Source organism: Macaca fascicularis, chromosome 5, assembly GCF_037993035.2.
Source record: "Macaca fascicularis isolate 582-1 chromosome 5, T2T-MFA8v1.1".
In the NCBI taxonomy this organism is placed as follows: domain Eukaryota; kingdom Metazoa; phylum Chordata; class Mammalia; order Primates; family Cercopithecidae; genus Macaca; species Macaca fascicularis.
In genome coordinates this window covers 114,644,272-114,659,614 of record NC_088379.1, presented here as the reverse complement: position 1 = coordinate 114,659,614, position 15,343 = coordinate 114,644,272, and the positions used below count along the sequence as shown (strand labels likewise).

Here is a 15,343-nt window from a genome sequence, read left to right as displayed (position 1 = left end):
CTCCCTGCAGTTTTCTGATTCCGATAATAATTATAACCTGCTTTTCTTAAATCCAGTATTTTCTTTGTAAATTCATTAGTTTATATTCCATCTTCTCATAACTTAGTTTAAATTCATTTTCTCTGTCAAATATTATGACATTCTTTGTAAAACCCTACCATATTCAATAGATATCTGTCTTGCCAAATGCCATTTCAGTTTGCTTGCATCCTGTTCTTCAATTCTCAATATGACAAGCAGATTTACCACAGCATTTGATTCATTTCTTTAAACCTTCTGATTGAATATTTAATTCAGATATGTTCAGAAATATTCGTATTTTGGTTTTTGATTTCTTCAAAAGATGTGAGTGCTTCTTTAATCATTTTTTTCATAATCTTCTCTCTGTTAAATAAAATAAAAATTTATTCAAGTTATTTCTTAAACATTTGTGCAATCTATTGTTTTTATTTGATGAAATCTACTGTTGAAAGACACATTCTTCAGGGGGAAAATGGCAAAGAAGCTAATTCCCAATAAATAAGTAATAATTAGAGGCCTCTAAGACATGTTGTAAAAATCAGGGCTGGGCCTTTCTGGCACCTTTGTTGTAGGTGAGACAACAGTCAGTCAAAGTACTTTCCATTATAATTTCCCTCTGGTATTTCCTAACATTTTTTTTTTGTCTTTGAATATTCCTAAGTTTCTCCTTCCACATAGTTAGGGTGAACTATTTTTACATGCCACTTGAAATATAAGTTAAATCATAGGACTACTATATTCAGTTTTGGAAAATTCTCATCTGTCATCTCTTCCACAATGGCTTCTAATGGTCCTACCATGTGAACCACAGACATTTTAAGTATATAGTGGTTGCTAGAGAGTTTTTAGTTTAAGTGATGTTGTACTAGAAAAAGTATAATTCTTAGTCTTAAGGAAGTTTTATATATCAGATTATGTCTCTATGTGTAGTGTGTGTGTGTGTGTGTGTGTTTGAGACTTACTCTGTGTAAGGGATTGGGAGGAAACTAACTGCCCCACTGATGTTTTTATTTCTCATGATAGTGTTTCCATGTGGGAGCCGGTAGCTCAGGATCACATTGAAAGTCTCCTGGATACTAAGGCCTGTGCTGCTTGTGTCTTGAACTTTCTAAAGTTTGGAAGTCATCAGTCCTACTTAGCAGCTCATTCTTTAAAATCAGGCAGTTCTGTATTTTCCTTGGCCTTCTTCTCCTGGCAAATATTATAAGACCTCAATTCTCATTGTGGGCTAATTATTCTCTTCTATTTGCCTGAACCATAATTCAGTGCAAGGCTACTCCTGACCAAGGAAATGAGGACAGAAATTATATAATTGAGAATAATGGCTTGAAAGCCATGAACGTCTAGAATCTTGTGCTAAGTCTGATACATACTAGCTTGGTGGTCTTTACCGGTAACTCACCGGGGAAAAAAAAAAAAAGAAGTTTTATTTCTCTGCTTTTAAAATGGGATCATCATAAAGGCTAACTATTTATTGAATGACAATAATGACCTTGCCCTTGTAGAAAAATCAGATCTATAATTACTACCTAAATACTGCCCTATTAAAAAGGTTGTGATTTTATTCAGGTGGTTGTTGATCGGTGAAATTCCAATATATTCACACTTAATGAGATATAAATATTTGTAAGGATTATCTTCCATTACTAATGTATACATTTAACTAACTGCCAACTAAACATTTTCAGAATATTATGATGGACCTGACTGAAAAGAAACTATAAATCATTTGGACTTAGTACTTTTAAATTATTAATCAGTACTTTAATTATTCATATACTGAAAAGAAATATTCCTTAGAAACATAAAACTCAACACTAACAATTTTCTTAGCAAACTCTTTCTTTACTGATCATATTAAAGCAGGATGAACAAAAATTCCGAATCATTGGTGTTAAGTAACCCTAGATGATCATGTATCTAGAGTAGCTTTTATAATTAAATGAACCTTAAGAGTTTTGCTGAAACACGAAAGACAGTACTGACCTTTACAAATAGCTGGTCTCTTTCTTGAAATTGGTAGATAAAAACAATGAGAAAATATATATAAATTATTTACTAGACATTTTGGTGGAACCAGGAAAAAAAGTTAAACTACACTCAAAACATTATCCTTTGTATTTCAGGCCCTCCAGGGAAACGAGGTAAGAGAGGCCGAAGAGGAGAATCTGGTAAGTCTCTCTTTCAGCTGCTCTATGTCACTCATGTTCTGGTTAAGTTCCGGCATCTGTTCTTCCTAATTAATGATAATATTGTCTTGTTGGAGGTTGTATGTGTGCATTTAAATCTTCTCTGCTAGACCTAGTTTTTGTTTTTTTTTTTTTTTAATCTTTTTATTTCTATCAAACTGCAGAAAGGGGAAGTTTGCAAAGTATTGTTAATTGCAGTTTAGTAACAATTGGTACCCATTTGGGGCTTATTTACTGGGTCAAGTTAAGTCTGTCCTTTCTGTGTACAATGGAGGGTTTCTCAGCTGCACACAGTGTGATAGCATCAGCCACGTTTCCATCTATGTAGGTGGTCAGTAAATGTAGGTCCTTTGCAAAAACATCTGCCTTGGGACAATAGGGCACGTGTCTTAGAAAGCTGTGTTGCTATTTTATCCAGTTGGCACAATTTTGTCATGCTTTTACTCCCATTGTTTTCAAAATTTGAGAATGTGTTATCCTTCTTGTACAACCATGGAATTTTATTAATGACAGGAGCCTTAGTAATCAATCCAGAATTTCCATTTTGTAGCTGAGGAAATGGAGGCCCATAGCAGTCAGGTGATTTGGCCAAGGCAGAACTTGAAACAGAACCAATTGTCCCGATTCCTACTTCAGGACATTCTTGCTTTCAGGTCAAATCCCTGTATGTAAAACAAATCTCCAATGTAAAACAGAAAAGTGAAGTAAAATTTCTTTTGAAACTGAGGTGATCTGTATAAATGAGTTCACTTACTGTTTTTCTTTTTTTTTGGAAAGTGACCACATAAAGTCTTATGAGGCCATTAATTCTTCCATGCAAGATAAAGTAATTTAAGATTTGACTCTAGCATGCCGTAAATTATTTTTCAGTATTTTCTCTAAATATTTATCAATATTAAAAATAATCAATTACTAAGTATTGAAACAGAAACATTAACCTATCAAGAAGAGCTGATAGCAGATTGATGTGTGGGTTTTTTTCTTGCCTCATGTCCTCTTCCATTTTAAGAAAGATGTAAAAGTAAAAAGTGTTTATGAAAATTTATTAATTTGAGCAGTGTAGTTGCTTATTTTTTTTTAAAGAGTGTTATCAAAAGCTACCTTTAAAGCTCATTGAATCTAAATAATTGGAAACTTGTGTAGGTATTGCTTCATAAAGTATAAAGTTTTCTAATAAAGGATACTTTGTAAATTTGTTTTGAGGAAAAAGAAATGATAAAACATTAGTGGAATCAGATAATCATAGAAATGATCTTTGATTGTTGTCAAAAGAAAGAGGATTGTGGGGAAAAAGTGAAAAATGTATGCTTATACAAAGTTTCTTAGAAAATAAAAGCCAATTTCCAACTTCCTAGCTACTTAGAACTGGTATTTTAATTGAGCATAATGGTATGTGAAATATTTAAAATTGTCTCAGACTTTGCCTGTTTTGATGGTTTTAAAGAAATTTATATAAACATGAGGAACTAGACTTTTATATATTTATAATAGTGTCGAATAAAAAATTCTAAGGACAAATAATAGGTACATTTCTCATTTGGCTGTTTTATCAAACTCAAGAAGTTATATATCAATTCCCTATAACTGGTCTATTATAAATTACCAAATATTCTCATAATTCATACTTATCTAAACTTTTATAAATTAGTCTTTACTTAAGATATATGAACCTCTCAGTAATTCATAGACAGGCTTTAGGCAATCTAAAAATCACTTGAAATTTTATGTAAAATTTTGTGTACAATTATAAATTTTTCTGAAATGGTCTCAGAGGTTCCATGGCCTAAAAACGGTTAAGAATCAGTGAATTTTTAAAAACTTCCATGTCTGTTATATCATGCTGATTATGCTCATATCTTTTGTTTGATCTTAATATTTTGCATATTCACTAACTCATCTCTCTCCCTCTTCTTCTCTCTCTACCTGCTCCCCCAATAGGTCCTCCTGTAAGTACGTTTGCTGCACTTTGGCTTGTTTGCATTTATCAGGATCACGTATGTTAAAACTTTGTTAAAACACCAAAATATAGCCTATATGTCTATTAGAAAAATGTTACTGACCTTTTAAGAGTATACTTAAAGTTTGGAAAATTATTTTTTAAATACACAGTTTTGTGATCATGTGATATGTTAGAATGCAGTGTATGTCCATTTAAATTTGTTTTAAATTTTTTTATTTCCATAGGTTATTGGGGAACAGGTGGTATTTGGTTACATGAGTAAGTTCTTTAGCAGTGATTTGTGAGATTTTGGTGCACCCATCACCTGAGCAGTATACACTTTACCCTATTTGTGGTCGTTTATCCCTCACCCCCTTCCCACCTTTTCCCCTGAGTTCCCAAAGTCCATTGTGTCATTCTTATGCCTTTGCATCCTCATAGCTTAGCTCCCACTTATGAGTGAGAACATACGATGAAAAACATTTATTTCTGATATGATCACACACCAATACCCTCATGAGATTTTTGGATAACTTATGAAGCTTCTGATTTTAAATGCTTTTCCTGGAATTCTGAGGTTTCTTTTGCAAGCAAATCTCCAAGCTATTTCACACTTCTTTTTTCATCTGTTTAAACTTGTATCTGAAATATTTGCATTTGCCAGTCTACCAAATGTAGATGGCAACATGATCATGGAAATGATACCCCCAGTGAGCTTGGACCAGTCCTCCCTCCTTAGGCAACACTTCTTTTGAAGTCTGTTGGAGTTTTGCCTGCATAAAGAACATGAGATGGAGCCCTTGGAGAGTTTCACTTTCTTTTTTCTTTCCTTGAGTAGGTCATAGCTGCAGCATTCCAGTCTGCTTTGCACTCACAGGAACAGATTATCTTGTCAGCTCTGAGCTAGATGTGTTTTTGAGTAATATGCTGGATAACTGTATCTGACCCCAGTGTTTATACGGTGCACTGTGCATTTACGGTAGCAATGATCATTGGCCTTGAGATATTTTCTCATCCTGGATAGCCAGTTTGCTCCAGGGTTTGCAGACTCCACATTGGCAACTTATCTAACAGGCCAGCGTGGTCCAGGGAGAGGGGCTTAGCGTATACTCGTTTACTTTATTCAGAGGAAACATTGGCTTCCAAATATCTTTTGCAGTCTTCCTGCCACGTTCAAGGATGGAACATTAATCATCTTAGAAATGACTTTGCTTCTGTAACTGACTTTCAGCTCTTGCTTAATGCTAGGCAGATGGCATGCCCTAGGTCTAAGAGTCTTTACTTTTTGGCTTCATACTTAAGTCTCTTCATGTTAAATAAATAACAAACCACTACTACCCAGAGGAAACTCCTGAGGTTATGGCTGGAGTAGAGTGTTCAAGGCTTCTTTTTGTGGCATCCACATTAGCTATGCCAAGAGGTAGTTAAATCTCATTTCTGCCTTATGAATTCTTCAGAATTCTAGTACTTCCTCTTTGATTCCTCGAAAATTCAAGCAACCATATAGTTGTCGCTTTCTTGAGGCCGTTAGTCCAAATTTTCTACCTAAAGATGTCAATTGTTCCTCCTTTTCTTATTATATATAAATAATTAGCATTAAGCCCCTTATGTAAGGCAAGCAGTATTCTAGGCACGTTGCATGTATAATATCATTTTGTTCTCACACCAACCCTCTGATGTTACCATTCCTATTGTTCAGTGAGGAAACAGGCTCATAGAGGTTAATTACCAAAGGTTGCACAGCTAAAGGATTTGCAAAGTTGAAATTCAATTAGATATGTCTGATTTCAGATCGATTCAGCTTACCACTTTATTCCATTCCTTATGAATTATAGTTGTGTTATAACATGGATCATTGTTACATGGGTTTGTCAGGCCATGGGTGAAATAATATTCTTTCATTAAAATAATCACATATAATATAAAATTATGGCCAAAAATGCAAAATGGCTAATCTATAAAACATGTATTGATACTGTCCCACCTTGACTACATTTTAAAGAAGTTAAAATATGTTTGGCAAACAGCATCAAATCCAATAAATAAAGTATAATCATGAGTTTCCATACTGACTGGAAGATAATTCAAGTTGCTTATATTTGATAAGATGAAAAAACATTGATTGTACAAAAGAGAAAAAACATTGATTATGCTATCTTTACCAATAAAATAGAAGCCTACCATAGTACTTAGGACCCAATATCATGGGCTTCCTTGTGGGTAAAATACATTACGATGAAATCCTCTTGAGTCTCCAATTCCTAAATCTCCACATATAATATCTAAAAAGTATCTGCCTTCCATCACATTTTGCTTTAGAATAGGTGGCTTTATAACAAATTTCTGGCATGTTTTTATATCGGAGTAAATATTAATGAACAATGGGATTATTGCAATTAGATAACTTTATCAGCAATATGTTTATTTAGAGACAATACCCAATTACTGACAATTTGAATTTCTAGGAACTATTCCTATTTTTACATCACCTTAATTTAATGTACAGTTAACCCTTGAACAGTGTGAGGGTGAGGGGCACCAACCCTCTGCTCAGTGAGAAATCCACAGATAACTTTTGACTCCCCAGAACTTTACTACCAATGTTGTAAAGTTGATAGAAAACCTTACCGATAACACAAACAGTTAATTAATATACATTTTGTATTTTGTATGTATTACATACTGCATTCTTACAATAAGCTGGAGAAAAGATGTTATTTAGAAAATCACAATGAAGAGAAAAATACATTTACTATTCATTAAGTAGAAGTGGATCATCACAAAACTCTTCATCCTCACCATGTTCACATTGAATAGTCTGAGGAGGAGAAGGACCAAAAGGGGTTTGTCTTGTTATCAGCAGAGAAGGAAAACTGGCATATAAGTGGACCAATGTGGTTCAAACCCATGCTGTTTAAAGTCAACTGTTTATTTTTTCCTTTCACTTCTTTTGCCTGAACTAAAATCTGACACTTTCCGTAATTTTATTTTTAGAGAAATGTATTGTCCTACTTTATATATTTTAAAACATTATTCAACTATCTCCACAAGTAAGCTATCGAGGGATATATTGTCATATTAATCACAGTTGCCCTAGCCTCCATTCTGCACTCTAAATATAAAGCACAAAATTGGTCTGAGAAGTTAGTCTTGCTTCTGGTGAGCAATCCTTGGCACAAAATCTACGTCAAGTAAATTTCTCAAACTTCTTTCTGGCCTGCAGTTCCCATGGTGCTGTGGCTTCATGTGTACAGACAGATTAGAAAGTGTAACCTGGGGTCTTGATGTGTATTTTGCTGTCATTCACTTTCACTTCATTATGGAATGTGCTCCAACAGTGCAAGAGACATTTGGGCACTAATTCAGACAAACAAACAAATGAACGAACAAATAAAAAATTAGATGGCCCAGGGGATAATGGCAGATCTCCCTGTAAGATTAAAAGAAACAAAAAAGTATTAATGATAACATTTAATTTAGCAACCATATATTTACAACTTTACTTAGAATGTTTTGGAAAACTTGGATACATTCCACTAGAATTATGTGTGGATATGTAACTATGTGTTTCTTTTGTCAGTTTTTGTAGTCTTGCATATTGAGATCATTTATAATTTAAACTTGAAATACAACTTGAACTAGATCCCGTGTATCAATTTACTCTCTAGGAAGCTTTCAGGTTATTACTCAGCCTTATCTATTTTGATACACACACACACACACACACACAGACACACACAATCAGAGGAGTCTGCTAAAAATGGCTGCAACAGAGCAATTTTGTGTTAATGTATGTAATTTGTTTTTAAGTGAACATCAGATACTTTTTTCTATTTTCTTTCTCATAAAGGTAACACATACTGGAATATTGTTCTAATGGACTCTATGCATGTGCTTTGAGCATCTAGCTCAGATATCACAACTGTATTTGCTAGAATGATTTGTCAGTCCATTGTATTATATGACTGTCAAATGGTACCTTCTGTTTTGGATCATTTAAAAATAAGTTTCTACTTTAATAGGAGGCAGAGAGAGTTTGATCAAAATTTACAAAATGACTTTAGGGTTTTTAAATGGAGCAAATTTTACACATAGTTTTGATCTTTTTCAGAGTCAATAGTGGGTACAGTCTCTCTGTCTCTTTGTCCCAAAAAGAAGTGTTATTCTAAAATTCACAGGTCACAGAATCAAGCAAGTCCTGTAACTATAGCCAGAAAAGAGCCAGGAGACCTTTTTTTAACTGGCTGTTTTATTTGTATCAGTCTATCAAGCCCTACAATGATGCTTGACTGACAGGGATATGATGTTATTGTTGGTCGTGTAGAACCCTCTGAGGTGTGAAATATGACTCTGTTGTGCAGCCTGCTCTGTCCTGTCCACCTTTAACAATTGTCAACTCGGTTTGAACCCTAGAATCTTGTTGACAGATGAATGAAGCAGACTTGGCCAAGTTAAGCTTACAATGCTATTTCTGCCAATGTGGTAGATGAATTAGGACAAGAAATCTCAGTAGAACTTTTAGATAAAAACCTCTGATACCTTTACTGCATATTGAAAAAATGATAAGATTTTTAAGTCAAATTATGTCTTTTCCTGATATACTAATAACTACAATTTATAGCAGCTACCTACCATGTGTCACTTTACATACCAGTTCTCAGACCACCCTGTGACCTAGGAGTTACTATACCTATTTTACAGAGGAGAAAGCTGAGGATTGGACCAGTCAAATCATATACCCAAGGGTGCATGCACATCTAGCAGGAGGCAGAACTGAAATATGAACCCAGGTCTGTTCCTCTTCAAAGTCCCCCATATTTCTATAAGATGTTTTTCAGGCAAGTAAGGTTTAAGTGATACCACCTTCTTTGTAAGCATCTTCTTTGTTGTATCTTATCCTATCCTCATCCTGTATGGTTCATATTAAGCTCTTAGTTATTTGTAGATCTTACATCTTATGCCTGCTCTTTTAAATTGCCAGTTACTCAAAACAAACTCGTAAATCATCTCATTATCATTTAACAGAAGCAAATCATGTGGAGGTATGAGCTTTGCCTCTTTGAGTTAAGAAAACTAGGTATAAAATTTTCTTGAAGTTTTTTAGCAAATATTCCTTTAATTACTCCTTTGTTATATTCCTACTTAATTATTATAATATTTAAACATTTATATTTGGACTCAAAGAGTGTGCTTTTCAATGTGCAGTAACTGTTATTTTTTCCTATAATAACAGGGTGTTATGATTATTGATGGAGGGAACAAACTGTTATCTTGTAGGAGGCAGTATGGGTGTAAAATACCAGCATAGCCAGATCAATTCAGTCATTATAACAGTCACCATAACAAACCAAAGAAGCAAAACCGAGAGAATTAATTTGCCCTGAAAGGCTGTTTGGGGGTAGAGTTTTAATAGAATGATCTCAGGCTGTCACTTGTCAAATGAACAACTCAGGTTGTTCATTTTGAGACCCTGCACACTGATTTGTCTTCTAGGCCAGAAAGCAGAAAAAGAAAAAAAATATAACTATGAATGTGTACATAGAAGAGTTTCTCTAGTGTCTTTTCCTGTCTTCTGTATTGAGTGGTTTGGGCTTCCGTGTTTGTAGAGGGCACTGTGTCTAGTGGCAGTCTGTTTTAATGCTTCCTCTGCTATTGTTTCTGTAGATGTAGTGCCAGGTTAAGCAGAATTTTGGAATTCTGGAAGTGACAACATTAAGGGGCAAAGAGCTGCAAACTGAGCTTAAGTAAGGCTGTTAAAGTAAAAAAAAATTAAAAATAAAATTTTAAAAAGGAACAAGGAAGAAGAAATAGACATACAAAAATATTGACAATTTTTTTCAACATTATTTTTTTCTTATAGTCTATTTCTGAATACCATCTGTTTTAGAATAACTTTAGCTGTTGTAACAGACGGACCTTAAGATGTTAGTGGCTTACCACAGTAAAAATTCATTTTTTATGCATAGTGATGGGCAAGGCTCCTTGCAGGAGCCCAGACTGCTGGAGACTCTGCCATCTTTAACACGTGTGTTCCAAGGCTATCTTGGGCATGGATGCACCGCCATAGATAAGGAAAGAGCGGTGGGTCAGATGGGAGGATTCTTTTGATCATTATTGGAAGTTTAGGATTTTATGATTTATATCTCTTCTGACCACATTCCTTTGGCAAGAGTCAAGTCACATGTTCATACCTAACTGCAAGAGAGGGAGAGAAATGTAGCTGTGGGCTCAGAAGGAAAAGTAAACAAATTTGGTGAACAGCCAGTCTCCACAGACCTGAGTCTCCACAGCCCGACTGGAAATAATTCCTGAAGAAATAAAAAGAACCAGAAATCATCACTTGGGAATAATGTGGTCTCAGTCTTGTAACATTTTAGAGAAGAACATTCATTAAAACTATTATCACTAGAAACCTAGAACAGAAAAAAAATTAAAGGAACAGAATTTAAAAAAAAAGTGTGACGTAAAAGTTAAAGGGTGGTCTGTAAAAAGAGAAAGGTATTCATGGCAGGTCATGAGACCCAGGCCTTCCAGATTACTTCATAATCTCATTGATAATGAGGACTTTTTATCTTTCAGCATTTCTCAAATCTGTAAGCACTTGTATTCATTGTTACGGCCTTCTCTTTCCTTGTACCGTTTCTCTTGCCATGGAGTGGCTTAGATCTATAACAGCATTGGGTCCAGGGTAACCTCCTCAACTAGGCACAATTCTGGTTATCTGTCTGGTTTCATATTCCCAATTGTTTCAGGATAAAGTTTAATTTCAAGCAATACTTCTGTGAAAAAAAAGTGACTAACACTTTTAGAGTCAGTTTCATGAGGCTTGAAGAGTGAGCCACTGCCATTCTTATGGTAGGAAACGGTAACATTTTAAAAGTGAGAGTTTAGGACTGAATCCTTTCTCTCTCCAGGATACTTGATAGGTAAAATTAACTTTGCTTCTTTTCAAATTAAAAAATAAAAACCAAAACAGACAGTACAAGGCAGTCAAAATTTCTAAAAGGAAAATTTAAAAGGAATGCCTCAGTTTTAAAGTCTTTGCTGTTAGCTGATGATTGGACACCTGTGTACCTTTCTAATGTGCAGAGTCCGAACAAATAGGGTGTCATGTCACTGCTTCCTGTTTTGCTTTCTTATGACCAAATACTTAGTCATGTTGCTGAATTCCTAGGGCTGTCTGCCTAATGCAGACCTGTAAATATCTTATGGGACTAATTAGGGAAGTGATTATATGACTCTTGCAGGTTTGTGAGGCAATAACTAGCTATATTCAAGAAAGTCACTTGAAAATAAAGCGCTGTTACAAAGCAGCTTAAACACATTTTGAATGTTAATATTTTGAACAAGGTCAAATGAGTGAATGATTATTGTTTCCTCATGAATGGCTAAACATTTAATAATCTTTGGCAGCATGTGATCAGAGAAGGGCTCAATGTTCCCATTCTTCCAAACTAGCTATGTGAAATGCTGTGATTCCTCTTATACAAAGGGTGGCTTCTGTGTAATTCTAATTATGTGGACACCATGAAGCTGGCCTACATTTGGTCTAAGTTAACTAAGTGCTGTGTTTGGTCTTAACTGGGTCATGGACTATAATGTGGAAAGAATCCCCTTCTTTAGTCATTAAATAAGTTTTTGTTTCTGTTTTGGTGGAATTAAAAAGACATCAGGATGTGGAATCTAAAGTGTTCCAGGTTACCTAGATGTTCTTAAGTTTTTAAAAATTGATGATATTTTTATTACACTTTTTGAAACAAGTTCTCATGCATCCTTAAGATTTGCATAGGGTTAAATGAAATAAAACATGCATCTTTTGTTACTTGCTAATATCTTTGGCCTCAAAGATATACACACACACAAGCAAATATGGACACATATCTCTAGTTCTTATTTCTGCATACTTTTGAAAGAAGGTATTTCTGTATGGTCAAGGAGAGATAAAAGGATGGAATATAGAATTTAGAGACAGGGGAGACTTTAAAGGATTGTTAATAATTAGTTCATGGAGTTATTTAAAAGATAATGCATATTCTCACACTGATTCATTCATCAAACTAATACTGAGTGCTTAATACGTACCACACCCTCTGCTATATGATGAGGATAAATGGCAAATAAGACATGGCTTTTGCCTTCAAGGACCTTATCATCTAGAGAGGAACAAAACAAAACAAAAACATAGCAATCTTGTGAGAGAAGTATGCTCGGGATATGCCAAGGTGCAGTGGGAAGAGAGTAGAGAATACAATCCAGATTTAGATGTGGAGAGGATCAGGAATGCCTGTGGATCTGAGATCAGTGAAGGACTTGTCAGGGTGAAAAATCAAAGTAGTGTGTATTTTCCAAGAGGTTAGCATTTTCAAAGCCTTTGGAACCCAAGAAAAAAAAAACTGGCATTTTTTGAAGTGGTGTATGAAATAAAGCTGAAATGTAAAGTTCAAGAAAGAGATTAGGAAGTAACTAGTAAAATCAGAGATTGGAGCAGGATGAGGCTATGGAGAACTTTGCATGCCATTCCAAGTGGTTACCCTAAAAGTATGCAGTCTTAGAAGGGCTAAAGGAGCAGGGTGGCAAGGTCAGAGGAACATTTGAGAAGGCCATTCTGCTAAAGGACAAGGAGGAGGACAAATGGGAAGAGAGAGATGATTAGGGTATTGTTGCAGCTAATCGGGGGGACATAAAACGATCTGGAAAGAATGGTAGCAGGGGAGATGTAGAGACTGGGGAAGATTTAGGTGGCATTAATGAGGTAGGAATGAAAGATGTGTGATGATGTAGGAATGAAGAGGAGATAGAAGTGGAGGTGGCTCTCAGTCCTCATTCTGGCAAATCATAGTGAGGCCACTGAGATGGAGAATACAGACAGAAAAGCAGACTTGGGTAGGGGTTGATGGTGAGGGCTTTCTCTGAGAAACTGTTTCATGAAAGAACTATAAGGTTGCTGCAGTAGACACGAGCAGTCACCCAGAGGAAGAAGGGAAGGATGAATCTCCAGTAGGGATAGAGGGGGACACTGCAGGAACAGCAACTCAAGAAAAGAAGCCTGTTATGGGAAGCAAAGATTTCTGGTTTGAACATTTGAGTTTGAGCTATTGGTAAGACAGCTAAGTGGAGATATTTATTGACTTTGAGAGCCACCAAACTCTTCTCATTGTGTCCAAAAGTGCTCATTTGCTCAGGACTTTATTGTCTGTATACTGTATTGCTGGAATGATTGGAATGCACATGTTCCTGCAAAATGGCAAATAAGATAAAGACTAAAAAGAATCCAATGGGTTTACCAATAGAAACAGCCTTGATGATTGTATCACTTGGGGTGCTCCAGAGAAACAGAACCACAGGGCACCTATAGAGGTATGGGGATTTATTTTATGGAAGTGGCTCATGCCGTTGTAGGAACTGGTAAGTCTGAAATCTGTAGGGCAGACCTGAAGGCTGGAACTGAGGCAAGATTTCTATGTTAAATCTTGAGATAGAATTCTTTCTTCTCCGGGAAACTTCAGTTTTTGTTCTTAAGGCCTTCAAATGATTAAATGAAGCCCTCCCACATTATTGAGGGAAATCTGCTTTACTTAGTGAACTGATGGTAAACATTAGTCATATCCACAGCAACATCTAGACTAGTATTTGTCCAAACAACTGGGCATCGCAGCCTAGCCAACTTGACACATCAAATTAACCATCACAGTAAGGTTGTAAACAGACACCTCTTCAAGTTCTTTTTCAGATCCTTACTGAACATGCACAGATGTACCCTCACACTTGTCTTTCATGGCTTTCTTCTCCTCTCTCCGTAATTCCTTCCTCCTCCTTCTTTTGTCCATTTCCTTGATTCAGCTTTCATATTCCATGTGCATAACCTTGTAACTTGGCAGTGTTATGTAGATATGCATGCCTGATTTGATAAGCTTTCCTGACTAATAATAATACAATACATTTAATTGAAAGTAAGTCATCAAAAGCCCGTTCAGATAGGTCATTTGATGCTATGACCCCATGAAGAAGGCAGGACTGATAAAATTGTGCTATTTTACTTTATAACTGTCAGCAAGGGCTCAGAGAAGGAGAGTGACAGACTTAGGGCACACATGGCTCAGAAGTGACATGTGGGCCAGCTCTAAGCTGTGGAAGTCTTACATTTTATTTTTCTGTAGCAAATAAATACAGACCCACACACTTTTAGAGAAAAGTTACAAAAGAGTCTCTCTGCTACTGACACATGCGAGGATGAAATATTCCTGGAAAACTGGCATTCGGAACCTATGTAAAAGACATTGATTGGTGCCAGCATTTCTGCTGCCCAGCAGAGGGGCTGGTGAAGGATTGCTGGTAGCAGAGGGGCTGGTGAAGGATTGCTGGTAGCACTAGTCAGGAGTGTTTTGAGAGCCAGCCAGAGTAGGCTGCGCTGCAGACCATGCCAGACAGCCTCACTGTGTGCTCCCCTCATCCTGGCTTTGGATCCATCATACCTCACTGTGTTCTATGGAGGAAGAGGAGAGTGGAGATAGAAGAGCTAAAGAATCCATACAAAGTGGCCAAGTCACCACTTCCATTAATAAATGAAATCCACATTTTTGCAGCTAACCCATGAGAAAGAAGGAGAGTATTTGGCAGGCAGAGTAGAAACCCAATCTGGAAACTACAAATTTAAAAACAATTATTTTATATTTTATATCACAAGCTTCCTTTTGGAGGCCTTTGTTAGCTCCGTCTATGTTATGATGTTCTTCTGGGAGAAAAAAATGGAAGCATTCTAAGAGCTTTGTGCTGCCCAGAGCACAAGGATTTTATAGGACACATGAAAGCGTACTTCAGTCCTGTACTGCAGACATAGTCTTTTATTCTGATATATAATTCCATTCAACTGTAGTAGACACACATACTTTGTCTCTTGATTTGCAGTTTGGGGAACAATTTCAACTTGCTCCCTTCCAGACAGCATTATTAACAACCAATTGGCATACAGTTCAGGCTTTTTCACAGGTGAGAGTGAAAATTGAAAGAGTGGATTAGAGAGTTCTCTGCAGGCATGCTGGATAATTTATCACCCTTCTGTGGTAATGGCTGAATATATATCTTTCACCATATGTAGCCTTCCATTTAGACTTCTAATCAATGGTGAAGAATAACAACTGGTTTTTAAAAACCATCCCTTGGAGTGGAACTAATCAGCTTGTGGTTTCCTTTCAGG

General features: G+C 35.9%; 1 protein-coding gene across 2 annotated transcripts in view; it reads left to right on the top strand.

The window, feature by feature from the left end:
* COL25A1 (collagen type XXV alpha 1 chain) overlaps positions 1–15,343 on the top strand; it is a 506,241-nt gene that overhangs the window by 264,104 nt on the left and 226,794 nt on the right. For both annotated transcript variants that reach the window (XM_065545315.2, XM_045392741.3), the window contains exons 3-4: positions 2,148–2,192; positions 4,149–4,156. In XM_065545315.2, coding sequence (XP_065401387.1) covers positions 2,148–2,192; positions 4,149–4,156 — 53 coding nt within the window. The remainder of the gene's footprint in view (positions 1–2,147; positions 2,193–4,148; positions 4,157–15,343) is intronic.